Genomic DNA, 26,880 nt, shown 5'->3' on the forward strand with positions numbered 1-26,880 from the left:
GAGAGAGAGAGAGAGAGATGGTTGGAAGAAGTGACGAGTGGATTAACGAGGAAAAGATGGAAGCAGATTTTTTTCATGTGTTTGTGTTTTAGCGCCCAGCGACTCGTCTGCCAGGCTCTACGCTCCGGAGCTCCGGAAACCTAAATCTGAATACAAGGTAACACACACACTGGTAATCTGATTACACACTGGTAATCTGATGACACACTGGTAATCTGATGACACACTGGTAATCTGGCGACATCAGATTATCCAGACGTTGTATCTTCTCACTAATGATGATGTCATTGTGTGGATGTCAGGACTATGTCAGTGATTGGTCGCCTGAGGAGACAGTTCACAGAATGCAGCAAGGAAAGGTGAGTACACCTGTACAGTATAGTATTAGGTGTAAAGTGTAGTATACAGTATATAAAGTTGTGTATTTTCACTGTGTTGTGTTCCAGACGGTGTCTCTGGAGAAGTTTCGGTCTCTTCAGGACAAACTGCTGCTGTTGGATTTCTCCGTCAGCGCTCACGATGGAAACGTTATCACGGCTGTAACTTTATTTACAAACACATTCATGAAACTTGAATCTGTAAACTTTATCAACAACTTCATTCAGACAAATGACCATGTTTGTTTTACAGATCTTGATTTATTTGAAGAGGACTCTGAGTAAAGGTGAGACGGCTGCGGTCGGTCAGACCCTGGATCAGTTCTGATCCTGGGTCAGTCAGCTCAGACCCTGGACCCGTTCTGATCTTGGGTCAGTTCTCTGACTCTTTGTTCTTGTGTTCAGAGGTTTTGTTTCGGGAGCTGGAGTCCAGACAAACGGCTCTGAGACATTTCATCCACTATCTGAGTGAAACCAGAGACCAGAAGCTGCTGCTGGAGCTTCTCAGGTGCTCTCAGCTGTTCACACCAGTTTACACTGGTTCCCTGGTCTGTTCACACCTCTTTACACTGGTTCCCTGGTCTGTTCACACCAGTTTACACTGGTTCCCAGGTCTGTTCACACCAGTGTTCATTTCATAAACGACCTTTTTCCCACGACGAAGACTTAACGAAAACGGATCTTTGAAAACAGAAGCTACGACTAAATCTATTTCAACTTTCATTGACGAGATGAAAATGTTGGTGGTCGACTGAGTCACAATCATTTTTTAAAACATCATGATGTTACTCCTCATGATGCTTATGAAAACATCTCCTCTTCATAAGCATTTGGTGTTTTTCATTTTTTGTAACATGTCAACAGTTTTTTTTATTGTCATTCTATAATTTCATAAATGCAACAAGCTATAGTTTAGTATAGTATAACTTTATATTAAACTTTATTAGCTTTGTTATCAAATATGCTTTGTGGCTCCAGACACATTTCATTTGGGGGAAGAGGGTAAAATGGCTCTTTTGATAGTGAAGGTTAGGGTACTAAAACTAAGAAGGATAAAAATGACTAAATGTGACTAATTAGCATTTTCTTCTAAAGACTAAACTAAATATCTGCCAAAATGAGCCCTGGTTCACCCTGTGTCTGTCTGTGTTCCACCTGGACAGGAGCCTGGGCCGGACCGAGGACATGGTGGTACGTAGGACGTGTCTCACGCCTCCATCCTCTTTCTGACAGGATGCTGATGTCATGTCCCTTCTGTTTCCATGGACACAGCTGCTGCAGTACAAAGAGCACCTGGGCATCGCAGACGAGAACAAGAGGCGGGACTTCCTGAAGAGCTGCCTCAGGTGAGTGACCCCTGCAGGCCGGCAGACTGAACTGCAGTCAGGTCCTGGTGTGACGTCCCGTGTGGTTTGTTGGTTCCAGTCTGGCGTTTTCTCCCGAGGACTCGGCCCACGTTCAGGACCACTTCACCCTGTTGGAGCGACAGATCGTCATCGAGGTTCGAACCTGGTCCACGTCCCGACATCTTGTTTGTTCTTCACGCTTCATGTCAACAGTAAACAACTGTGTTGTTGTCAGGCCGCAGACGGGCAGGCAGAGCGTGGAGGGAAGTCTGAGATCTTCCAGAAGTTTCCCAGAAGAGCTTCGATCCTCAACATGCCGCTGATCACCACCCTGTACTACTGCTGCTTCTACCACTACCACGAGCCGGAGGTCCTTCACAGACATGAAGAAACATGGAGGTATGAAATACAGATAAACACAGTGAGCAGGGAATGATGGAAGGTTTCTGTTCCTCAGGGGACGTTCAGCGGTCCACTGAACATCCGTCACACCTTCAGGGTGAGAGCGGCCATCTCTACAGAACTCTTTGAACCTATCGAACATTTCAATCATATCTGTGTCAACCGTGTCTCAGACGCTTCTCCACCTCAGATCTCAGAGAAGCAGTTCTTCGTGACGGCGCTGGCGGCGCGGGCGAAGCTGAAGGCGTGGTCGGACGTGGACGCTCTGTTCAGCTGCAGGAACTGGCTCGGCTTCACCAAGAAGAAATCCCCTCTCAGCTTCCATCGGGTCGTGGACGTCCTGCAGAAGAACTCCGCCCCCACACAGGTGAGGAGGCGGGGCCAACGTGGAAGCAGCTGAGGTGGGAGGAGCCTTTACAGTTGTGCTGTGTGATTGACAGGTGCTGCAGGAGTACGTGGCCCTGGTGGACGACGCCCACACCCGGATCGCTCTGGCCCAGAAACTGAAGTGTCACGACATCGTCATCAACGTGAGACCCGCTGCACGTGAAGCTCTGTGATTGGATGATTCTCTGTTAATCATGTGATGTTTCTCTCGGCCAATCAGACGTACCGGGACCTGAAGGACCGAAAGCTGTTGCTAGGATACCGAGGGAAGGTGGAGAAAGGTTCGTCCGAGGAGACGAAGATCAAAGAGCTGCTGGAGAACCCGGTGAGTGGGGGGGGCGCTCGTCTTCATCATGTTCGTCATGTGACCTCATTGCTTCTTCTTCTCTTTCAGCAAATCCGCTGGAAGAACTGACCCCCCCCACACTGCAGAGACACCCCCCCCCCCCCCCGCCACACCACAGAGACGGACCGGTCTCACACAGCCGCTGCCCCCCCCCCCCCCCCACACACACACACACACAAGGGTGTGGCCCTGAAGACTGTCCATCACCATGACAACAGGAACAAACACATTCCTTTTTTTTTTTACAAGAACAATAAAGTTATTTAAACCTGTAAAATGGATTTGAATGTTTCTCATGTTCATGTAGAGGAGACAGAGGACACTCTGTGGTAGGACCTGCAGCGGGCTGAGATCCAGAAGCTCTGGCTGCACCAGGATCAGTTTGTCCGGCTCGTCAGCAGCTGAGTGGAACCCACTGGACCTCACTGGTCTCCCAGTTAGTGTTCAGGTCAAAGGTCAAACAGGAAGTCAGTGAATACCTGTTCCCTCTCAGCGAACCAGAAGACTCCAGTTCCTCTGCATGGGACCACAGCACTTCCTGTTTGTGAAGCTGTGGTAGAATCTGTTTCCCTCCAAACACCGAGCGCACACGTTCTCCTGCACTCTGAACCCCCCCCCCCCCACACACTTTTTATGTGTCTTTTATGTCATCCAGTATTTTACATGCTGTTTATAGAACTCTCTGCACAGAGACACATTTTTCTCATCCTATTCTGTTATTTTTGTTGATTATTAATGAATTTGAATTAATAATGAGCGTGTGTTGTCACGTGATCTGGAGTCGTCGCTCTGCGGGACGTCATGTGACATCCTGTGACATCACAGCACGGAGAAGACAAAAGAGGAGACGCCCAGGATGTGCTGAGCAGACACGTCAACACACGAGGGAGGATGCACGCGACAAAGGTGAGACTTCACTTTTAATAATACAAATAAATATCACTGCTTTAACTCTGCTTCCGTATATTCTATATAATTAGGTGTTTATATATATTCATTGTTTATAAAACATGTGAAACTAATCAATAACAAACTGAATTCTGATATATAGCAACAGCCATGATTATAAATATACTGATTGTTATATAGAGTCCACTGATAGTAGATTATCTATTTATTGAGATTATTGTGGTAGATATTGTGATCATATTTACTTTTCGTGTTTTTTGTGTGATTTAAAATCAAGTGTGTTTAACTTGAATTTGGTTGAATTTACTTTAAAAATACCTTTTCTACAACTTATGATGTTTCCGTAGCAACAATGTTTCTTTAATATTCAGTGTTTTGATTTGTCAGATGTAACGAGGTCAACTATGAATTATTAAAGCTCTGCTCCGCCCATCTGCTACACCCGCTGCATGTGATTGGACGCTGCTGTCAGTCACAGCTTTATGAAGTTAAATTATTGATCAGGACTGAAATTGAATGAGGTCACAGATAATCAGCCAATCAGAGCTCAACAGATTCTTCACAATCGTGTGCGTTTGTGAGTCTTACACAATAACAATAACAATATGGACACACACACTACGTCAGGCGTTCGTTCTCTTTGCTTCTCGATGGTTGAATCACTTTAGACAACCAGATGTTGAGCAGCTGTTGAACTCTGTTTGTTTGTTTGTCTGTTTGTTTGTTTGTCTGTTTGTTTGTTTGTCTGTTTGTTTGTTTGTCTGTTTGTTTGTTTGTTTGTTTGTCTGTTTGTCTGTTTGTTTGTTTGTCTGTTTGTCTGCAGACATCATGCACGAGCTTCCAGTGACCGACTCAGTTCCTCTGATCAATGGCAGCTCCTTGTTGGCGTGTGAGCTGCCGTTCGACGATGGCCGCCTGCCGCTGGTGCTGCTGTACAGCGCGGTGCTGCTGGTCGGGCTGCCGGCCAACCTGCTGACCCTCTACCTCACCTGGCTGCAGGTGAGCAGGAGCAACGTGCTGGGGGTCTACCTGTGGAGCCTGTCGCTGTGTGACCTCACCTACCTGCTCACGCTGCCTCTGTGGGCGCACTACGTGAGCCAGGGTCACGTGTGGCCCTGGAGCTCGGCCATGTGTAAGCTCACGGGCTACATCTTCTTCAACAACATGTACATCAGCATCTTCCTGCTCTGCTGCATCTCCTGCGACCGCTACGTGGCCGTGGTCTACAGCCTGGAGTCCCGAGGCCTGCGGCGGCAGCGCCTGGCCGTGCTCATCGCCCTCGCCATCGTCCTGCTGGTGGCGGCCGGACACCTTCCTGTCTTCACCATGAGTGAGGGCGACGCTGCCGAGGGAGACCAGCGCTGCTTCGAGCCCAGTCAGACCAGTCCCACCGTGATGGGCTTCAACTACGCTCGCTTCATCGTCGGCTTCTTGATCCCACTGCTGCTGCTGACGGTGACGAACCGCGGCGTCCTGGTGAACGTGCAGCGCAGCACGGGGCTGCGGCGGGAGCAGAAGGAGCGGGTCCGCTGGCTGGCTGTGGCCGTGGTCCTCCTGTTCCTGGTCTGCTTCGCCCCGTACCATCTGATTCTGCTGGTCAGGGCCGTGATGTTCCACTTCACTCGGCCGCAGGACGCCACCTGTCGGTTCGAGGAGACCATGTACACCCCCTACACCATCTCCCTGGGCCTGTCCACCGTCAACAGCGCCATCAACCCCATCCTCTACGTCCTGTCCAGTGAGAACATCCGCAAGGAGCTGAGGCGAGGCCTCGTGCAGGTCCAGGACCAGGCCCGTCTGAGACCGAGGCCCGACAGCAGCCAGATCCAGATCCAGTCCAACAAGAACTCCTCAGAGCTGAATGCAGCAACCAAGGAGCAACAAGGAGGAAGACCTCCGGGCTCCTAACAGAACCTTCCTGGTCCCTTCTGGACTTGACTGATCCTTCTGGCCTCTACTGGTCCCTTCTGGCCTCTACTGGTCCCTTCTGGACTTGACTGATCCTTCTGGACTCTACTGGTCCCTAAATTCTGAACAGTCGTGGATCTAAACTTGTCTGGTTTGTTCTGACGGGGTTCATCCTCAGGAGATCAGGAACTTTAAAGTATTTTGTTTTCTTTTTGTAATCAGACAATTTAATTAAAACAGTAAACTATTATTATAGTGATCACGTTTGTTCTGTGTCAAAATTATTCAGAATAATTGTAGACAACGCATGCTGTGTTGTGTGTGTGGGTGTGAACAGGAAGTTGTTTGGACGTGAACAGGAAGTTGTGTTTGGACGTGAACAGGAAGTTGTGTGTGGGTGTGAACAGGAAGTTGTGTTTATTAAACTGTGTGTGGATATATATTTTTTTCTTAATTCTTTTTTTGCTAAACATATATTTCATGATAGTCAATTAGAAGAGCAGCGTAGCATGCATCACATTTCCATTGCAGACATAATCACAGTTAATGTGTTGAGAAAAAACTAAAAAGAATGATAAAGATAATATGAATTTTCCAATTTATAAAATTGCAGATCTGTGGATATTAGAATTTCCACATCATACAGCAAGTAAATTGTCTACTGTGTGTGGACATTAGATAAATCATGTCTTCAGCCAGAAGGAGGAGGAGCCAGTGACATCACACCTTTAATCTCAAAAACAGAATAAAGTTTAGTTTGTAAAACTTTAGACATTTATTGCGTCTTCACAATGAAACATCCCAGATGTTTTACCAGATGTTCTTTTGTTCTGGATGTTTGTTCTGCTCTGATTTTTATTAAACAGTTTGATCCTCAGTAAAATAAGAGGTAAAATGTTTGGATCATATCTTTACAGTAGCTCTGCTTCATGTTACACAGCAGTGGTAACCCCTAGTGGTAGACAGGCGACATTACACCACTGCTCTCAGCCTCACGTCTTTAACTGTGTAAATGAGTAGAAACTGAGATATTGTTGAAAATGCGTTAAATGAACTAAACAACACAAAGTTGTTTCTGTGGAGAAAACGTTCTGTCTCTATAAACTAATGTTACATCAATAATTGTCACCTGTGATGAATTATAATCTCATATTCTATAACAGATCAGTAGCAGCTGAACCATCTGTGGATAACGAGCTGAAGAGGACACACTCGGGACCGCAGGACATCGAACGCTGTCCCGTTTGTCCACTGTTCCGCTCCGATGTGCAAACTGTCTTCTGCTCGTCAAGGTCTCAACCTGAGGACAGGCTGCTTCGGGACCTGGGACCGAGGCAGGTCCTGGAAGATACATACAGCTTCTTTGCACTTTAGAAACGATAAGCAGAACCAAATTCATACCCGGGTCTAATTTGGAACAGTTTCGATTCCCAACCCTAGGGAACAGGTGTAAATAGTGTAAACTGGTGTAAACAGTGTGTGAACTGGTGTAAATAGTGTGTGAACTGGTGTAAACAGTGTGTGAACTGGTGTAAACAGTGTGTGAACTGGTGTAAACGGGATGTGAACTGGTGTGATCTGGTGTAAATAGTGTGTGAACTGGTGTGAACTGGTATAAATAGTGTGTGAACTGGTGTAAACGGGATGTGAACTGGTATAAATAGTGTGTGAACTGGTGTAAATAGTGTGTGAACTGGTGTAAATAGTGTGTGAACTGGTGTGAACTGGTGTGAACTGGTGTGAACTGGTGTGAACAATGTCCCGGTTCAGACAAAGGCTCTTCAGATACTTTTATTGTGTTTGTGTTCGGCTGCTAAACGTTTAGTTACAAACATTTTACCTGGTGATTCTGGAAGAAGCAGTAGTGTTAAGGTGTGACCCCGCCCACCTGAAGTCAGAGGGCGGGGTCGGGAAAGATTATCACTGACACAAAATTAAAGAATTTTTCTACAACCACAACGATGAAAATGATGAAGATGTGCAACTTAACAAAACTTTAACGTCATTTCATACAGTGTTTTTCCATCAGAGGGAGACCTCCCTCCGTCAGGCTGTTCCACCTCAGCAGCTAAAGGCTAAAGCTCAGCTCAAAGTTCTGTAGGGGCGAGGAGGAGGAGATTGGTCCCACGGAGCCAATCAGAGTAAAGGTCAACACAGCAGCAGTCAGCAGGGGCGGGGTTAATATCAGGGGGTGGGGCTTCCCAGCAGGTAAAATCCCAAAAAGTAAAAGCAGCAGGAAGCTCAGACTGATCCCGTCACAATAAAATCATCAGAGTAAAATGTTATGTCTCAGTCTGCAGCCTGATTGGCTGCCTCAGCCCTTCATGTGCGCAGGGGGCGGGGCCTTAGGGCTCAAAGTCCAGGCTGTCCAGGGTGAGGCGGCTGCGGTGGGGCGAGTTAGGGCTGCTGGGGTTGGAGCTGTTAGAGGGAGTCGAGTGTTTGGTCGAGTCTGAGTCCGGCTGTGAGAGAGACATTCAAAATACATGGGGGGGGGGAACAGAGAAACACATCAAACCAAAGTCAAAACTGATTCACTGATGAACTCATTCAGTTTCTCTCTCTTATGTCACATGACTGCCGGGCTCCATGTCACATGTTCTCTGGTCACTTTACACTTTCACCAACACTCAAGTTATTAGAACCTGAACAGAACTTCACTTCGATTCACTCCAGAGTTTAGAGACTTTTTTAAAACACAATCAAAAGCTGAGTGCAAAGTTTTGGATGAACATAAATCAAACGTTGTGGAGCCTGCACGATGAAGCAGTTCTCTGATTGGACAGTTAGATGATGTCATCACGACGGCTTACCTCTCGGTCCAGGTCCTGGTCGAGTTCAGAGACGCTACGAGCTCCACCCCCAAAATCTGAACCAATAGAAACCAGGATCTCAGATGACATCACTGGAGACAGGTCAATGTGTGTGTCTGTATGTGTGAGTTTGTGTGTGTGTACCTGATGCGGTGCGGGTGATGTGCGTCTTGCTTCTGTGTTGCCGGGAGATACTGGACAGGGGGCGGGGCTTATCTTTCAATGAGTCTTCCTGAGAGGAGGGCATCACACTCTGCACACACAGACACACACAGACACACACAATACAAAATTAAAAACCAATAAAGTGTGGATGTACAGGCTGATCTGCAGCGCCCCCTGTGGCTGTGTAAGGTCCTGCCCCCTCACAAACATTTTAATAAACTGAGCCTCTGCTAAAGTGCTTCTGCAGCAGAGGATCATGGGATGTGTAGTTCCTGAGATGATTGAGTGATGAGTTGAACAACAGATGAACAGTTCTCTGTGGTGATTGACTCTTACTGATCAGTCAACCAATCAATAAAGAAAACACTCAGCTGGATAATCAATAGTGAGAATCCAGCCGCTCTCACTTCCTGTTATTAAACTAGAACCAGTCTCATCTGCCACACAACCTGTCACCTTGATGACAACTCACCTGTCTCTGTGTCACATGATTGAACCTGAACGCAGCATTTACCTGAGCTGACCACTGGGGGGAGGGAGTGAGGGAGGGAGATAGAGAGGTGGCCTACCCTTCCCAAAGAGGAGATGGAGGGAGAGGAGGAAGAGGAGGAGGGCTGCAGGAGGCTTTGCTGGGAGGAGGAGGAAGAGGAGGCGTCTTTCTGCAAGAAGGCGCCGGCCGATGCCGACGTCATGTGATAGACGTGCTCAAAGTTGGAGGGAGGAGAGATGAGGGTGTGACGGGAGGAGGAGGAAGAGGGAGAGGGAGAGGGGGAGGGCGAGAGGCAGGCACCATCACCAATCTGACCAATCGGGGAGGAGGAGGAGAGAAAAGAGGAGGAGTCAGTGTGATGAACAGATCTGTCTGAAGATGAAGGAGGAGATCGTGCCGGCATGAAGGAAGAGAAGAAAAGAGCAGGAGGAGGCGGAGGAAGAGGGAGAGGAGGAGGAGGAGTTACCAGAGGAAGGTCCATGAGAACTTGCATCCCATCTCCTGGTCCCATGTGAGCGACGTGGTTAAAGTTTGTCGGGTTAGAAATCATCCTGGACCTGAGCTCCGGGTCCCTGAGCATCTCCCTGAAACACACAAGTGAACTGCGCTCAACAGTGTGAACTCAATATATTTTATGATTATTTGTATTTTACAGTCGTTTTATTTCACTCAGTCTCTTTTTTAATCACCTCCTCTGCTGAAGTCGCTCCTCCTCAGGAACCTTAAAAAGAAACTTCCTCTTGCTGCGAGTTCGAACCATCAACTTCCTGCTGTGGTCCGACGTCTCCGGGATGGTGAGGTCGCCCTCTGAGGAAAGACAGGTGGAGACAGAGAGTGTGCTCAGGTGTGTGTTCAGGTGTGTGTTCAGGTGTGTGTTCAGGTGTGTGTTCAAGTGTGTGTTCAAGTGTGTGTTCAGGTGTGTGTTCAGGTGTGTGTTCAGGTGTGTGTTTAGGTGTGTGTTCAGGTGTGTGTTCAGGTGTGTGTTCAGGTGTGTGTTTAGGTGTGTGTTCAGGTGTGTGTTCAGGTGTGTGCTCAGGTGTGTGTTCAGGTGTGTGTTCAGGTGTGTGTTCAGGTGCGTGTTCGAGTGTGTGTTCAGGTGTGTGTTCAGGTGTGTGTTCAGGTGTGTGTTCGAGTGTGTGCTCAGGTGTGTGTTCAGGTGTGTGTTTAGGTGTGTGTTCGAGTGTGTGTTCAGGTGTGTGCTCAGGTGTGTGCTCAGGTGCGTGTTCGAGTGTGTGTTCGAGTGTGTGTTCAGGTGTGTGTTCAGGTGTGTGTTCAGGTGTGTGTTCAGGTGTGTGTTCAGGTGTGTGTTCAGGTGTGTGTTCAGGTGTGTGTTCAGGTGTGTGTTCAGGTGTGTGTTCAGGTGTGTGTTCAGGTGTGTGTTCGAGTGTGTGTTACCTGAGGACGTGTTACTGAAGTAAATCAGTCGAGCAGGTTCTGAACTCAGCAGGTTTAATGTTCCTTCGACATTTAGAGGTCTGATCTGAGGACAGAGACACGACAGGCTCTTCACATACTGCTTCACTGTGATTGGCTTGTTCCAGAAAACGCTGGGCTGTGATTGGTTACCTTGCGGAGGGAGATTGTCTGGACCCACTCAGTGGTGTGTACATCGAAGACGTCCACTCCATACTCACTGTAGACCGTCAGGTGGGACGAGTTTGAGCCTGGATAGACAAGGACACGTTTCACACCTCTGTACCTGTTACAGTCCGTCTACACCTGTCTACAGTCACCTGACAACCATCTACACCTGTCTACAGTCACCTGACAACCGTCTACACCTGTCTACACTCACCTGACAACCGTCTACACCCGTCTACAGTCACCTGACAACCGTCTACACCTGTCTACACTCACCTGACAACCGTCTACACCCGTCTACACTGACCTGACAACCATCTACACCCGTCTACAGTCACCTGACAACCGTCTACACCCGTCTACACTCACCTGACAACCGTCTACACCTGTCTACACTGACCTGACAACCGTCTACACCCGTCTACAGTCACCTGACAACCATCTACACCTGTCTACAGTCACCTGACAACCGTCTACACCTGTCTACAGTCACCTGACAACCATCTACACCTGTCTACACTGACCTGACAACTGTCTACACTCACCTGACAACCGTCTACACCTGTCTACACTCATCTGACAACCGTCTACACCCGTCTACACTCACCTGACAACCGTCTACACCTGTCTACACTCACCTGACAACCGTCTACACCCGTCTACACTGACCTGACAACCGTCTACACCAGTCTACACTGACCTGACAACCGTCTACACCCGTCTACACTCACCTGACAACCGTCTACACCTGTCTACACTGACCTGACAACCGTCTACACCCGTCTACAGTCACCTGACAACCGTCTACACCTGTCTACAGTCACCTGACAACCATCTACACCTGTCTACAGTCATCTGACAACCGTCTACACCCGTCTACACTGACCTGACAACTGTCTACACTCACCTGACAACCGTCTACACCTGTCTACACTCACCTGACAACAGTCTACACCTGTCTACACTCACCTGACAACCGTCTACACCTGTCTACACTCATCTGACAACCGTCTACACCCGTCTACACTCACCTGACAACAGTCTACACCTGTCTACACTCACCTGACAACCGTCTACACCTGTCTACACTCATCTGACAACCGTCTACACCCGTCTACACTCACCTGACAACAGTCTACACCTGTCTACACTCACCTGACAACCGTCTACACCTGTCTACACTGACCTGACAACCGTCTACACCCGTCTACACTGACCTGACACCCGTCTACGCCTGTCTGATCTTCTCTTATGACGTCATTACCAGAAGGACTAACGTACTACATGCGAGGGGCGTGGCCGGCCACATCAGCTCCTGGGTCCGGGACCGGCGGCCCTGTCCGTCCACGTAGATGCCGAGCTGGCTGAAGCAGAGCAGCAGTTCACTGGATCCGACCTCCAGGGCGTGCAGTGCGTCCAGGGACAGTTGGGACAGGAAGGCCAGCGACGGGTCACCGGGGCTCACCAGGCTGATGGGAGAAGACTCGCCCTGCAGGGCCAGCAGAGCAAAGCCCGAAGGATACCCGACACACAGCCGCTCCTTCACCATGCCCAACCATTGCACCACGCCGGGAGCCTGAACCTCCCACAGTTTCTTATGGTGGGGCTTTGCACGAGTAATCTCATAGCACTGAACCTGGAGAAATGAAATCAGAAGCTTCAGGATCAGAACCAGAACCACGGATGAGCAGTAGTTCTAAGAGTCTTTATTCTGACCTGGCGTTTGACAGCAGCCAGCAGGCAGGCGGGGCCTCCAGGTCGGAGGACCCCTGTGGTCACAGCCTGGCAGCCTTTGGTTTCTGCCAGCTTAAAGTCAAAGGCAGGCTCTGCGCCTTCCAGCACCGCCCAGGGGAGGAGGTGAACGTGACGATTCCGACCACAGAGCAGAGCCACGATTTTCTCAATCGGGATCAAATCGATCTGAGAAACCTTCTTACTGTCGACGGCTCGCACGATCACTGGAGAGAGAGAGACAACCACAAGACCCGGGTCACGTGTTAAGGACCACGTTGATTAAAATACACATGTATTGTAAAATTGTAGTTTCTTGACTGGGTTTGTTCCCTCGTGGTTGAATGCACTTAGTCACTTTGGACAAAAGCGATTTACAATAAGCTAAATCAATCAATCAAATTTTATTTGTATAGTCCATATTCACAAATTACAATTCATCTCATGGGGCTTTAACAGGGTGTGACATGTGAAATGTAATGTATGAATTGTCCATCTCACCGTCTCTGGTGACCTCCACCACAAACAGTCCATCTTCTGTTCCCAGAGCGACCCTCTCTCGATCTGCAACCAGAGGAAACAAGTTCACTTATCACTCATCAGACAAACACCAATAAAACAACCACAACCTTCTCTCAAGTCCAGACACAACTCAACACAGGAACACACCAAACAAAGCATGGCACTAATAGACTGTCAGTAGGTGGCAGTAGTGAGCAGTCGACTGACCGAGCACGGCGGCGGACAGCGTGGTCTTAATGACCGGGAGCGAAGCGTCGTAGGCCTCGTGCAGAACGTGGACTGGCTGGCTCTTCAGCAGGTTCTTGGTCAGGATGTTCTGCAGACCCTCGAGGATCCGGACCCACTTCCTCTTCTCCAGCTCACTCTCTGCCAGGACCAGCAGAGACACTGACGAGATCTGCGAAACCAGCTGCGATGATGTCACCTGATCAGGACAAACAACAGCCACGATCAGGAGGGACCACATGTCAGAGGTCAGCCAGTGAGGGGTCAAAAGGGACAGGGTCTCCTACCCTGAAGATGCAGGGGATGTCTTTCCTGGTGGCGTGGATCACATCTGATGCCAAGACAGAGCTGACGGAGAACTCCTCATCTCTGCAGAGAGAACATAAATATCTTTTAAACCTGCACCAACAACCTGAATCCTTTCAGGACTATTTGTCCAAGATGTCCTGATGTGGGGTAAGTGGACAGACAGGTTACCTGAGGTCGAGGACCAGGCTGGCCACCACACCCGGCTGCGTGGACTTCCCCTCTGGGACATCGTAGAGAAACAGTTTGCAGTCAGAGACCACGGCGAACGCCCGCTGCCAGCCCTTCTTCACGCCGCTGGGCTTAGGGATCTGACAGACAGAAACGAGTTAGTCTGGTTCTGTGATTCTTGGTTCTGTGGTTCTGTGGTTCTGTCTCCAGTTCACCAGTGGTCTCACCCGCACGTATCCCTTGTACGCAGTGCCGATGCCTCTCTGGACGTCAATGCCCTGAGGCCTCTTGGCCTGTTCTGCTGGGATTGGACAGACCAGGGGGGCGTGGTCTTTACAGGAAACGTGACAGATGAAGGAACACACTGCAGAGACACAGGAAGACACAACTGAACACACCAAAACACACCTGCACACACAAACATACACCTAAACTCACAAACACAGACACATTTAACTCTCTCTACATCAGCAAGTAAACTGAAGCAGGTGCAGTGTGTCGTTCAGACTGATGCTCAGCTGCAGCTCTGGTGGTGTTGTGCACCTGATGTGTGTTTGTGTTGTGTACCTTCGCAGGCATAGCCCTGGCGGATGAGTCCCACCATCAGTGAGGTGCAGTGTGTACACTGAGTTGGACTGGAGAACGTCTTGATGCTCAGCTGATGAGCTTTGGGCTGAAAACACAAACATTACATTTCATTTAGCTGACGCTTTTATCCAAAGCGACAATAAGTGCATTCAAACCCGAGGGTACATACCAAGGACGACAAGAATCAAGAAAGTACAATTTCTTCAAAATAAAGCAAAACTACAAAGTGCTATAAGTAAGTGCCATTTAAGTGCTACTAAAGTGTTAGTTTCAAAAGTTGTTATTTTTTTATTTTTTTTTATTCAAGGTAAAGTCGGAAGAGGTATGTTTTTAGTTTTCGGCGGAAGATGTGTAAACTTTCTGATGTCCGGATGTCAATGGGGAGCTCATTCCACCAATCAGGAGCCAGAACCGCAAACAGTCGTGTTTTTGATGAGTGTTTAGCAGTGAGGAGCAACGAGCCGGTTAGCCGAAGCAGAGCGGAGTGAACGAGCTGGGTTATGACAAAAAGATTTGGTTTTACAGGTGTCACCCCCCCCCCCCACCCCCACAGGTGACATCACACCTGAAGAAACAGTGACTCACCTTTGGTGTGGTCATCGCTGAGCTCTGGTAGGTGAGGGAGGGGCTTGCTGGGAATGATGCTGCTTTAACTTCCTGTGGAAACAAAGACTCATTGATGAACAACACTTCAGTGCATGTGTGTGTGTGTGTGTGTGTGTGTTTTTGTGTGTGTAAGTGTGCTAGACTGACCTCGTGTTCAGATGTGGTTGAGGGGGAGGGGGGCGTGGTCTCTGATATCTGGTGGGTGGAGTCTATGTCTGAGGTCTGCAAATGAAAAAAAACAACATTTGGAGACAAAAACACAAGTAAATAATGTTGACAAGTGTGTTATGTTTGTGTCTACAACAGTAATACTACTACAGTCATATTAATGCTATGACAGTAATACTATTTACCAACTCACACACACTCAAACACACAAAAGTATTTCTTATCCGATTACTGGATTAGTTGATGAAATAGTCGACAGCAGTAGTACTAGAGTGCTGCAGATACACTGGTTATCACAAGACTCACTCTGAAGGTCAGGTCTGGAGCCAGGGGTGACGTGTTGAAATACTCAAAGATGGAGTCTTGGAAATCCGGAAGCTTCAGACCTGCAGACAGACAGACAGATAAAACACACAATTTGTATACTTTTACTTATTGTTATCAGATCTGATGTAAAGACCAGAAACACACAGCTTGTTAAATATGGTGCCCCTCAGGGTTCAATTTCAGGACCATTTTCATTAATCAACTAAATGTTTTCAAACGACATGTGAACATCCTCAGTGCTGTGCTGGATATAAATAAAGTCTTTGTGTACTTGTTATCGTGACAGCTCCGACTGATCTTTGAAACTCTGAAGAGCTGAAACTTTAAAACGTGTGTTCGTAGGTTTCAGTCGACGGAACTCAACCGAGCTGTGTGTCGTAGAGAGAGAGTCTCACCTTTGTCTGATCGGGAACCACTCTCCTCCATCTCCTTCTTCAGATCCTCCATCTGCTCCCCCATCTCCCTGCTCCTCTCCTCCGACTCCTTAACCTTACTGCACACACGTGAGACAGGTGGGATGTGTGAGACAGGTAGGATGGGTGAGACGGTTGAGTGTGTGTGTGTGTGTGTGACCTCTGACCTCTCCAGGTTGATGTTGGCAGCTTTGACTTTCCGCAGCTCCTCCTGAACCAGCTGTTTGGCTCTGATCTCAGCGTCGAGAGCCGACTGAAGCTCCAGACGAGCCGACATGTCCAACTTCTGACTGCGACGCATCTTCCACAGCGGGTCCTAAGAGGAGGACATGTCCCCCACCGTGAGTCAGAGCCCCAACCATCATGGTGACAACACTTATCATTAATGATCAGTAACAGATGGAGCAGACAGCCAATCAGAGCAGCCAAAACAGTCAGGTGACCATGATATGTGATCCTATGTGACCTGATGAATGGCGTTTCTGCTGGGGGACATGACATCATCATATGGTTCTTCACCCGAGCCTGTCCAGGACCCCCTGCTGGAGTCACTGGAGGACAGGACGGTGACTCTGAACTCCTGTTGGTCCAAAACGCTGAAGGTCTCCTTCAACATCCTGATTTCATCACAATGGTTTCAAATCTGACTCAGAATCCAGTTCAGTGCTCTGTTGTGTTTCCAGTTTGTTCAGAACCAGTAGATAATGGCCCAGTAACAGTCTGATGATGAACCTGGCTCCACGATTCTGGACTGAAGGAACTGAACTCTGAGAATCATCTTTCAATCTTTAAATGTAAATTCCTGAATTAAGATGTGAAAGATCTCATTGGACAAACGGATGCAATCACTCCTCCTGCAGCAAGGTGTGCAGAAGACCCCGCCCCCCCCCACCACAAGATCAACAGAATCAATAACATCCAATCAGATCCCGTCTCCATGTGTTCCTCAAGATGATTGGATATTCTCGTTGGACTCTCCAGACTTCATGGAAACACAGATGTATTATGATTGGCAGTCATGCGAGCCAATAGCCATGCAGGCTTCTTCAACTAAGTCCATAATGTCTAGAATGAGTCCTGATTGGCTGGAAGTGTTAACAGACACTCACCCTGCTGTCTCCACCAATAGGAGGCCAGGGCTTCCAAGGGGGTGTGGCCACTCCTGACTCAGGCTGAGGTGGCAGTTTAAAAGAACAATCATGTGTTACTGTGTGTGTGTGTGTGTGTGTGTTTGTCATTGTGTGTGTGTTAGTGTGTGTGTTTTACCAGAGGTCTGGTCCCCAGGTTGGAGCTGCGTAGTGTTTCCAGTTCCTCCGTCATCTTGGTGGCCAGAGCCTGAAGGTAACCTCGAGCATCCTTCTCATCGCTCACCCTGGAGAGAGAGAGACACACACCACACGCACACACACACACACGTTGAGGGTGGAGCTTCCCCTCGTGGTAGACCACAGTTCCTGTTTGACAGACACACTCACCACTGGATGATTTCAGCGATCTGCGCCTCCCAGTGAGCGACGCTCTCTCTCTTCGACGACACATCCTGAAGCTCGTCCTCCAGCTGACGGTTCTGAGCCGTCAGTTGGTCCACGAACGCACACAACTGAGCACCAGAACAACAATGCACACACTGTATCAGTACTGCAGTAATATGATTACTGTGTTGTTGTGTTGTGGTGCATTGAGTAGTTGTGTCACCTTGTCCGTCTCCACTGTCATTTTCCTGTTTTCTACCGTCAACAGATTTTTCTCTCGCTCAAAATTTTCCCTCAGAGTCACAACAGCTTCATCCATCTCCGTTTGTCTGCAGGACACACAAACCTGGATCAGTCCCTCTTTTCACACCTGGTTCAGGACTCTCCAGTCCGTCTTTCACACCTGGTTCGGGACTCACCTGTCCCTCTTGCCCTTGTCCAGCTTGTCTCGGACCTGCAGCAGCTCCTTGTTGGCGGCCAGCTGCGCCCCCTCAGACTCCTGCAGGTCTTTGCGTAGGTTCTTGATCTCTGAGGAGTGGGCGGAGTCTCTCCTCAGCAGCTCCTCCTCATAGAACAAAACCTTCTTATCAAGCTCCGCCTTCAGACGGGACAGCTCCTGCTGAGACTCTGCCCCCCCCACGGCAACTCCCCGACCCTGCTGAGACTGAAACCAGAACCAGAGCCAGAATGACCTTTCAGTGTGTGAGGGGTGTGGGTTAGTTAATGTGTGTTTAGGAGAACATGTGTTTGTGTGACCTCTGACCTTCAGGCTCTCCAGCTCCGTCTCCAGCTGCTTGGAGTAGACCTCGCTGTGCTCCCTCAGCTTCCTCTCCTTCGAGGCCTCGGCCTTGGTGTCGTCCAGCTGAGCCTCCAGCTGAGAAACCAAAACACACACAAGCCTTTGATTCAGAAACCCACAGTGTCATACATTCACTGAGACAGCGCCCCCTGGGGATGATGAATAAAGAGTTGAAAGCTCTTTATTCAGACTTTAATAACTCGATTCAAGGTCGACCTACATCCTCTCCAGAGTTTTCAACCACCTGCCCCCACCTCCCCCTCAGGACACTCACCTCCTTGCGGTTCTTTTCGGTCTTGCGGATCTCCTGTTTCATGGCTTCCATCTTCTGCAGGAGGGCGTCCATCTCCTCCTCTTTGTCCCGGAGCTGACGGGACAGACGCTGTTTGGAGGTCCGGAGCTCGGACATCCTCTCCGACAGCTCTGAGAACTCCTGCACCGCCAACTTCCTCTGAGAGTGAGCTTCCTTCAACTCCTTGGTCTGACTCCTCAGACGCTCCAGAGAGTCGGACAGCTGCTGCTCAGAGAGGAGGAGACAGAGAGGAGGAGAGAGAGGGGGGATGAGAGGGAGGAAAGAGGAGATGGCGAGAGAGGAGGTGAGGGACATGCAGGCGTGTCCAGGTGTCTCACCTTATGGACGTCTTCCTTCTCTTGTCTCAGTGTCTTCACCTGTCTCTCCACACTCTTCAGTTTGGAGGCGGAGCTCTCATAGTCCTGTCTGAGTGTGACCGCCTCCTCCAGCTGGTGCTCCAGCCTATCAGAGTCTGCAACAGCACAGGGGGAGGAGCTTCAATACCTGAACAGTTTCAAATAGGACCACTAGAACTTTTCTAATATTACCATGACAACACCACTGTTACTACAGCAGAGTCATGTGACCTCTGACCTGCCAGCTTCTTCTTCAGCCGCTCGATCTCCTCGTTCAGTTTCTTGATCTCTTTGTCTCGGGTCAGAGTTCCTCCTCGAGTCGGGGCCTGCAGCGCCTGAGTCGACTCTGCAGGGTTAGAGGTCAGCAAGGATCAGAGATCAGGGGTCAAGAGTCAGAGGTCAAGGGTCAGGGGGAGGAACAGAAGTCAGGGTGTAAGGAACCGAGGTCAGGATCACGGGTCAGGACAGTAAACACAGTGACTCATGTGAAGCAGGTCGGACAGTGTCTTCCTCACCTTGCAGTTTTCGGTTCAGTTCCTGCTTCTCCTGCTCCAGACGGCGGATCCTCCTCTCAAACGCCTCCACCTCTTCACCTCCCCCCACCCCTCCTTCCGTTTCCTGGCGGCGGCTGTGCCCTGCCCCGCTGACGGAGCTGCGGTCGGAGAAGCAGCTGTCGGTGGTGTAGGTGAAGCCAACGAAGGGGAGGTGCTGACCAGTGAAACCAGTGTGAGACACAAGGGGGGCGATCTCCTGAAAGACAAAGATGTAAATTAGGTCATGACACTGAGGGCGGGGGGGGTGTCATGGTTCGCAGTTGGGGCGGGAACCATTGTCCTCACCGGGTTCTTGAGGACATCGTCGTCCACATCAAAGTTGGATGTGTCAGTGGGCGAGGACACGTCGGGGATGTAGGGGGCCTCAGCCGACCGGATGTTGTCCCAGTTGATCCCAGTGAAGAAGGCGTGGCTCTTGAAGTCGGAGATCCCGTTCAGACCGATCCGATGATCTCTGGAGCAGAGCAGGCGCTGGATCAGGTCTTTGGCGTCCTCTGACACGTCGGCCACGTGGGAGGGGAACTGGAAACGCTCCTGAGACAAGGAGGACAAGGAGGACAAGGAGGACGGGAGCCAGAAACGAGGAGCAAGGCGAGTTCAGATTTAGAAAAGAAGAAGTGGAACGAGACTCTGGAGACAAACAGACGACCTGGAAACAGCAATGAGGACGAGCTGAGACGTAGAGAGTGTGAACAAGATCAAATCTGTTCACACCACATCACCATGTGCCTCAGTAAAGTGATTCTCACCTCATGGTTCATGATCTTTCCGTAAGTTTCCACCAGCGACTCTGCGTAGAACGGCGTTTCTCCGTACAGCATCTCGTACATGCAGACTCCCAGGGACCACCAGTCACACTCAGGTCCATAGCGTCCCATCCCGTCCTCCATCGCCTGCAGGATCTCAGGGGAGATGTAGTCCGGAGTTCCCACCGCCACCGAGGACTGGACCTGCAGAGAGACCATGAACTGAACCTGCTTCCCTTCAGCTCTGCAGCACGAGTCAGGTTATCGTTAATGAGCGTTACCGTGCCGTCCTCCATCATCCGGAGACAGGACCCGAAGTCGGCCAGACGGATGTGACCGTTGACGTCCAGCAGGACGTTGTCAGGTTTAATATCTCTGTAAAAGAAATCAGATCATGTTTGTCATGACGAGCTCAGACATCAGAGACCTGTTCAATAATCCTATACCCCCCCCCCCCCCCCCCCCCGACAGCCGAGAGTCTGAGCAGGAAGGAGGCTGAGCAGGATATACGTTTCCCAGAGGACACTGCTCTCAGGAAGAGGCCGCTTCCTCTGACACACACACACACACTCAGACTGTGTGTGTGTGTGTGTGTGTGTGTGTGTGTGTGTGTGTGTGTGTGTGTGTGTGTGTGTGTGTGTGTGTGTGTGTGTGTGTGTGTGTCGTCATTACAGAGTGAATTTCCAGTCAGTCGTTCTTTGTATAAACGCAGCACATGATGTCATCTGCCTGCTGGTGTGCAGTGCATTCTGGGACAATGAGCTTCCTGATAGAACGGGTTGGAACACACGAGCTGGACTTTGAACTGGAACCGGCCCTGGTCTACAGGACTGAGGTTACCATGAAGACCAGTGGAGCTCACCTGTGGATGTAGTTCTGCTCGTGGATGGAGTGGATGGCGAGAACCATCTCTGCCACGTAGAACTTGGCCATGTCCTCCGGAAGACGATCCTCAAACTTACTGAGCAGAGTCAGCAGGTCTCCACCAACGTAGTAATCCATTACCAGGTACTGCAGTTCAAGTACAACACAGAGTAATCTGTTACCAGGTAGTACAGAACAAGTCATCAAAACACACACACACACAAAGAAAGAGGGTTAGGGTTCTGTTCCTCTGACGTTTCCTGTTCACTTACATGTAGAACTTTATAAAAACCTGCTGAGTTCATATTCATGTTCCTGGATAAACGCTTCTTCTGCAAAACTAAGTCAGAGCACTGTGTTGTGTCATCATCTGCAGGATGAACCTGTGTATCTTTAGTTATGAGTCGATGGTGTTGGATCATGAATCCGGATCATTCCAGAATCTTTAAACCTGACGTCCTGGATGTGCCTGCTGTGTCTCGTCTTGTTTTTTCAATGTGTTTAAATATGTGAGTCATAAACTACAGAGCAAATTAAAAAAAACACAAAGTAAACATCAGTCCTGTACGCGTCCTGATAACTTAGTGTTGGTGTTTACTGTTAGCGTTCAGTGAGCGCAGGTCAGCAGGGCGTGAGGAGGGAGAACATGCAGCCGGGGAACAAAGCACGGAACCGACAGGAAACGACCGACATGCAGATCTCAGGTCAGCCGTCCTGTGGCGTCACGACGACTCACCAGGTAGTTGTCGTCCTGGAAGGCGTAGTGCAGAGTGGTGATCCACTGACTGTCTCCTTTCACCAGGACGTCACGCTCCTCACGGAAACACGCAGTCTGCACAGAGGACACGTTCACATATGAAACATGTAAACAGAAGACAACAATCCAACACTAGCATGTTAGAGGCGTGTTCTTCACCTCTGCTCTCTTCAACATCTCCCACTTGTTGAGGATCTTCATGGCGTAAACTCTCTCTGTGTGTTTCATCTTCACCACGGCCACCTGACAGAGAGAGACGGGACAGACAGAGTGAGACAGACAGAGACACATCAACACAAGGGGACAGTTCACTTCCAGTTCCTCTGGGACTCTTTGTTTTGGTTTGATAGGGTGCACCACTTGCACCCGGTGCACCAGGTTTCAGGTGTGTCCTCTCACACTCAGTGATGTGGTTCGTCTCCAGTTCAAACATGTTGAAGTCTCTCCCAGGTATGTGAGCGTTCAAGCACCTGATTGGCTGACAGACACCTGAGCTGGTTGACATCACCTGACCAGTCAGACCTCAGGTGCTTCTCTGATGCGTTTGTGTTTTCACATGAAATACCTGAGTGAACCGCCCACAGAGCTGAGGGCCACACCTCAGTCCTGAACTCGATTCTAAACCTGATCCTGAACTCGATTCTTCACGTGAACCCGGCCGGGTCCCGAGTCCCGAACCTGAACACAAACTAAGTTAATGTGTCTGAGCCTCTAGTCACTCTGTGTGTTTATGGTTTTGGTTTCTCTGTATTTGTGGGGACCAATTTGAGGATTGCCCAAGGACACTTCGGCATGCAGGTGGGTCAGACTGGGGATCAAACTGCCGACCTTCAGGTTGGAGGACGAACACTCTACCCCTCAGCCACAGCCGCCCGTACACAAACAGTAGTGTGTTTCTATCCTCAGGCAGCAGGTGTGGCTCCGACACACCTTTCCTCTGGTATGTGGAAACACACAGACACAGACACAGACACACACGCCTGGAGGAGACACCAGGAGACAGTAGAGGAGCATCAACCCAGCAGCAGGTATCTGCTCCTTTGAGGAGGAGGAGCAGGACCACTGCTCTACAAAATGATCTCCTGCAGACTCCTGGTGTGTTTCTGACCAAACTGTGAGAAACAGACTCCATGAGGAGACATGAGGGCCGACGTCCTCTAGTGGGACCTGAGCTCACAGCTCCATCCACCAGAGAACACCAGGACCAGCAGGTCCACCACTGGAGCCTCGTTCTCCTCACAGATGAGAGCTGGTTCACACCGAGCATAAGTGACAGGTGTGAACGAGTCTGGAGACGTCTTGGTGAACGAGAAGCTGCTGTGACATCATCTATGAGGAGTTTGGTGGATCAGTGAAGGTCTGAGGCGGCAGAACCTGGGAGGGTCACACAGACCTTCATGTCCCAGCCCACGGTTCCCTGACTGCTGTTAGGTACCAGGAGGAAATCCTCAGAGCGACTGTCAGACCATATCCTGGTGCCCTGGCCCCTGGGTTCCTCCTGGTGCAGGACAACGTCTCCTGTGTCCAGTGTGTGTCGGCAGTTCCAGGATGAAGAAGGTGTTGATGCCATTGACTGAGCCTCATGTTCCTCTGACCTAAATCCAGTTGAGCACCTATTGGACGTCATGTGTCGGTGCATCCCACGCCACCACGTCCCTCCACAGTCCAGCAGGTGATGATCCAGGTCCAGGAGGTGATGATCCAGGTCCAGGAGGTGATGATCCAGGTCCAGGAGGTGATGATCCAGGTCCAGGAAGTGGTGATCCAGGTCCAGGAGGTGATGATCCAGGTCCAGGAGGTGGTGATCCAGGTCCAGGAGGTGATGATCCAGGTCCAGGAGGTTATGATCTAGGTCCAGGAGGTGGTGATCCAGGTCCAGGAGGTGATGATCCAGGTCCAGGAGGTGATGATCCAGGTCCAGGAGGTGGTGATCCAGGTCCAGGAGGTGATGATCCAGGTCCAGGAGGTTATGATCTAGGTCCAGGAGGTGGTGATCCAGGTCCAGGAGGTGGTGATCCAGGTCCAGGAGGTGATGATCCAGGTCCAGGAGGTGGTGATCCAGGTCTTGGAGAAGAAACCCAGGACTCCATCCTCCGACACCTCAGGAGCATCATGTCCAGATGCTGTCAGGAGAACATGGAGGCAGGAGGAGGCCACACCCACTGAGTCACTTGATGACTTGATGAAATCCACACCAGTTGGATCAGCCTGTGGTTTCAGTTTGTTACTGGGATGTTCAGTGTGGTTTTGAGTCCAGTCCTCAGTCATTTAGTTCTCAGCTGGTTATCAAAGTTGATCAGTAAAGATTCTCCACTTGAATCCTTCTTTAGCTCTGATGTGAGATTCACAGTCTCCTTCATATTGACGCTGTGCAGCTGAACTCTCAACAGACGACATCCTCTCGTGAGGACAAAGGAGGAAAAGCTTCCTGATCACATTCTACTTCCTGCGTTTTACAGGAAGCTGAGCTGGACCACTTCCTGTCGTTAATGAGTCAACAGTGCAAATGTTTTAATCACATCTACCAAAATAAAAGTCAACTTCAAACAGATGTGTGTGAAGTGAACATGTATTTAGGAGCACGTGTGAGAAGAACATGTTCAAACTAAATGGTGGATGAAAATTGTGCCTGTGTCGAGTGATGTCACGAAAACAAAGTTGACATCACTCATGACCATCGAGTGACGCGACCTACATCACCAGTGTCGTCCTCCATCTGAGACGCTCATGAGGAAACCTAGTGGAAATGTGATGCGTGGGTCAAAGTTCAACAGGAAGTCTTACCTCTCCAAAAGCTCCTCGTCCAATCACCTTCAGCATCTCAAAATCATCCCTGTGCAGCCTCAGCTCCTTCACTGTGGTGGTGAAGGGTCTCACTGGCAAACACAAGTACAAATACATGTTATATACATGTTAAATACATGTTATATACATGTTAAATACATGTTAAATACATGTGATAGACATGTTATATTAAACATGTCCTTCACTGTGGTGGTGAAGGGTCTCACTGACAAACACAAGTACAAACACATGTGATATACATGTTAAATACATGTGATATACATGTTATATGACACATGTCACAAGTATAAATACATTATATAAAACCTCTCACTGACAAGTATACATGTTATATTCGTGTTATGCACATGCTATGTTCATGTAATAAAAACTAGGTCAGTGCCCTTGTTATCTGTAAAATATAAATCGGTAACCTTAGTGAGTGACATGTGACCAGGAAAATCTCAAATCAAAATAACAATTGATGGACAGAAAAGGGTCCATGACTCTGATCATTAATCATGTGACTTCAATCTGACCAGTCCCACAACTGGGGACGAATCTGGACTCAACGTGGGATCAGATGTTATCGATGATCTGATCATAACAACATGTGGTGATCAGTTTACAGGTCGATCAGAGACTGACAGCTGCTGTCAACTGGACAATGTCTGAGAGGGACAGACTGATCCAGGACAAACTGGGTCAAAGTGGGATAGTGAGGAACTTCTAATCAATATATTGATCAAGGGACTCTTCAATGACCTGAAAGTCCTTTGATAACTCTGGGAAACTTTGGTGTCCCACAAAGATCCACCGTCCTCTGTGTCCCTGAAGCCGACATCTCACAGCTCGCAAGTCAACCTGGAAAACCTGACGTGCCTCAAGGAACCACACTGTCCCTCAAACACTGTCCCTCAAACACTGTCCCTCATGATCCAACACTGTCCATCAAACACTGTCCCTCATGATCCAACACTGTCCCTCATGATCCAACACTGTCCCTCAAACACTGTCCCTCGTGATCAAACACTGTCCCTCAAACACTGTCCCTCATGATCCAACACCGTCCCTCATGATCCAACACTGTCCCTCATGATCCAACACTGTCCCTCATGATCCAACACTGTCCCTCAAACACCGTCCCTCATGATCCAACACTGTCCCTCATGATCCAACACTGTCCCTCAAACACCGTCCCTCATGATCCAACACTGTCCCTCGTGATCCAACACTGTCCCTCAAACACTGTCCCTCGTGATCCAACACTGTCCCTCAAACACTATCCCAGTCAGTGTCCCAGTCAGTGTCTCGGTCTGTGTCCCGGTCTGTGGCCCGGTCTGTGTCTCGGTCTGTGGCCCGGTCAGTGTCCCGGTCAGTATCTCGGTAAGTGTCTCGGTAAGTGTCTCGGTCTGTATCTTGGTTCGGTCTGTGGCCCGATCTGTGTCTCGGTCTGTGTCCCGGTCTGTATCTCGGTGTGTGTCCCGGTCAGTGGCTCGGTCTGTGTCTCGGTCCGGTCTGTGTCCCGGTCAGTGTCCCGGTCTGTGTCCCGGTCTGTGTCCCGGTCTGTATCTCGGTCTGTGTCCCGGTCAGTGGCTCGGTCTGTGTCTCGGTCCGGTCTGTGTCCCGGTCAGTGTCTCGGTCAGTGTCCCGGTCTGTGTCCCGGTCTGTGTCCCGGTCTGTATCTCGGTCTGTGTCCCGGTCTGTGGCTCGGTCTGTGTCCCGGTCTGTGTCTCGGTCTGTGTCTCGGTCTGTGGCCCGATCTGTGTCTCGGTCTGTGTCTCGGTCTGTGGCCCGATCTGTGTCTCGGTCTGTGTCCCGGTCTGTGTCCCGGTCAGTGTCTCGGTCAGTGTCCCGGTCTGTGGCCCGATCTGTGGCCCGGTCTGTGTCTCGGTCTGTGTCCCGGTCTGTGTCTCGGTCTGTGTCTCGGTCTGTGGCCCGATCTGTGTCTCGGTCTGTGTCCCGGTCTGTGTCCCGGTCTGTATCTCGGTGTGTGTCCCGGTCTGTATCTCGGTGTGTGTCCCGGTCAGTGTCTCGGTCAGTGTCCCGGTCTGTGTCTCGGTCAGTGTCCCGGTCTGTGGCCCGGTCTGTGGCCCGGGCGGGACTCACCCCACTCCAGGAAGTCGGTGATGTGCTTCTCCCTCTTCATTGGCCCGCTGGAGCACTCGGAGCTGAGGCAGAGCAGCAGGTCGAGCAGCGCCTCCACGCTCACACATCCGGCCGCGCGCTGCTCCAGCAGCAGCTCCTCCAGCCGCTTCAGACGGACCTGAGCCGACATCCTGGCCCGGGACGAGCGCCCGCCGCTCCCGCTGCGTCTCCGACGACAAGCCCCGGCCGCTGGGTCCGAGTGTCGGGGCCGCTTCCTGCCGAGTGGCCCGAGCGCAGGCTGCTAGCTGCAACTAGCTCGTTAGCTCCGGGGAAAGGACATTTTGAGCCGCTGCGTGTCGGTGTCTCTGCCGGGTTCCGTCGCGCTAAGAG

At 50.0% G+C, this 26,880-nt stretch overlaps 3 protein-coding genes across 6 annotated transcripts in view; 2 read left to right on the forward strand and 1 right to left on the reverse strand.

Annotated features, from left to right (window-relative positions):
* Window positions 1-2,993, forward strand: part of vipas39 (VPS33B interacting protein, apical-basolateral polarity regulator, spe-39 homolog) — a gene marked incomplete in the record, with an annotated part of 5,525 nt that extends 2,532 nt beyond the window's left edge. Inside the window, 14 exon segments of the mRNA XM_053445340.1 lie at window positions 93-157; window positions 303-359; window positions 447-539; window positions 631-664; window positions 783-885; window positions 1,541-1,568; window positions 1,650-1,723; window positions 1,803-1,878; window positions 1,959-2,093; window positions 2,181-2,222; window positions 2,316-2,492; window positions 2,566-2,655; window positions 2,733-2,837; window positions 2,907-2,993. Coding sequence (XP_053301315.1) covers window positions 93-157; window positions 303-359; window positions 447-539; window positions 631-664; window positions 783-885; window positions 1,541-1,568; window positions 1,650-1,723; window positions 1,803-1,878; window positions 1,959-2,093; window positions 2,181-2,222; window positions 2,316-2,492; window positions 2,566-2,655; window positions 2,733-2,837; window positions 2,907-2,927 — 1,100 coding nt within the window.
* Window positions 2,994-3,481: 488 nt separating this feature from the next.
* On the forward strand, window positions 3,482-6,117 carry gpr132b (G protein-coupled receptor 132b; the record flags this gene model as incomplete). The annotated part of the gene is given in 2 exon segments (XM_053445350.1): window positions 3,482-3,764; window positions 4,591-6,117. Coding segments are annotated over 2 exon segments (1,347 nt in total). The 3' UTR covers window positions 5,676-6,117.
* A 1,334-nt stretch (window positions 6,118-7,451) lies between these two features.
* On the reverse strand, window positions 7,452-26,680 carry cdc42bpb (CDC42 binding protein kinase beta (DMPK-like)). 4 transcript variants are annotated; one of them, XM_053445346.1, is made up of 39 exons: window positions 26,512-26,680; window positions 24,403-24,494; window positions 21,778-21,861; window positions 21,598-21,693; window positions 20,860-21,008; window positions 20,279-20,372; window positions 20,001-20,201; window positions 19,537-19,785; window positions 19,213-19,447; window positions 18,936-19,043; window positions 18,680-18,813; window positions 18,324-18,566; window positions 18,014-18,124; window positions 17,670-17,914; window positions 17,474-17,579; window positions 17,254-17,378; window positions 17,045-17,150; window positions 16,888-16,950; window positions 15,946-16,094; window positions 15,761-15,858; window positions 15,345-15,424; window positions 15,018-15,092; window positions 14,850-14,921; window positions 14,244-14,349; window positions 13,904-14,040; window positions 13,677-13,816; window positions 13,487-13,568; window positions 13,182-13,398; window positions 12,954-13,016; window positions 12,438-12,679; window positions 12,003-12,357; window positions 10,707-10,804; window positions 10,536-10,620; window positions 9,830-9,947; window positions 9,607-9,724; window positions 9,220-9,450; window positions 8,630-8,738; window positions 8,486-8,541; window positions 7,452-8,134 (listed from the first exon to the last, which is right to left on the reverse strand). In XM_053445346.1, exons 1-39 carry the CDS (start codon window positions 26,678-26,680, stop codon window positions 8,021-8,023), a joined length of 5,355 nt encoding a protein of 1,784 aa, XP_053301321.1. In that variant the 3' UTR covers window positions 7,452-8,020. The 4 variants fall into 4 exon arrangements, with proteins under 4 accessions (XP_053301321.1, XP_053301322.1, XP_053301323.1 ...); XM_053445347.1 differs by lacking the exon at window positions 16,888-16,950; XM_053445348.1 differs by lacking the exon at window positions 9,220-9,450.
* Between the last annotated feature and the right edge of the window lie 200 nt (window positions 26,681-26,880).

The sequence above is a fragment of the Pleuronectes platessa genome, chromosome 17 (assembly GCF_947347685.1).
Source record: "Pleuronectes platessa chromosome 17, fPlePla1.1, whole genome shotgun sequence".
In the NCBI taxonomy this organism is placed as follows: Eukaryota; Metazoa; Chordata; class Actinopteri; order Pleuronectiformes; family Pleuronectidae; genus Pleuronectes; species Pleuronectes platessa.

Excerpts from the sequence above, each read along its gene's own strand:
- cdc42bpb (XM_053445346.1), bottom strand. The coding sequence starts at position 26,680 with ATGTCGGCTCAGGTCCGTCTGAAGCGGCTGGAGGAGCTGCTGCTGGAG. Across the intron at positions 16,951-17,044 it reads ACCTGGGGACCAGACCTCTG|CCTGAGTCAGGAGTGGCCAC; the intron begins GTAAAACACACA and ends CTGCCACCTCAG. Across the intron at positions 10,805-12,002 it reads GGCCACGCCCCTCGCATGTA|GCTCAAACTCGTCCCACCTG; the intron begins GTACGTTAGTCC and ends TTGTCTATCCAG.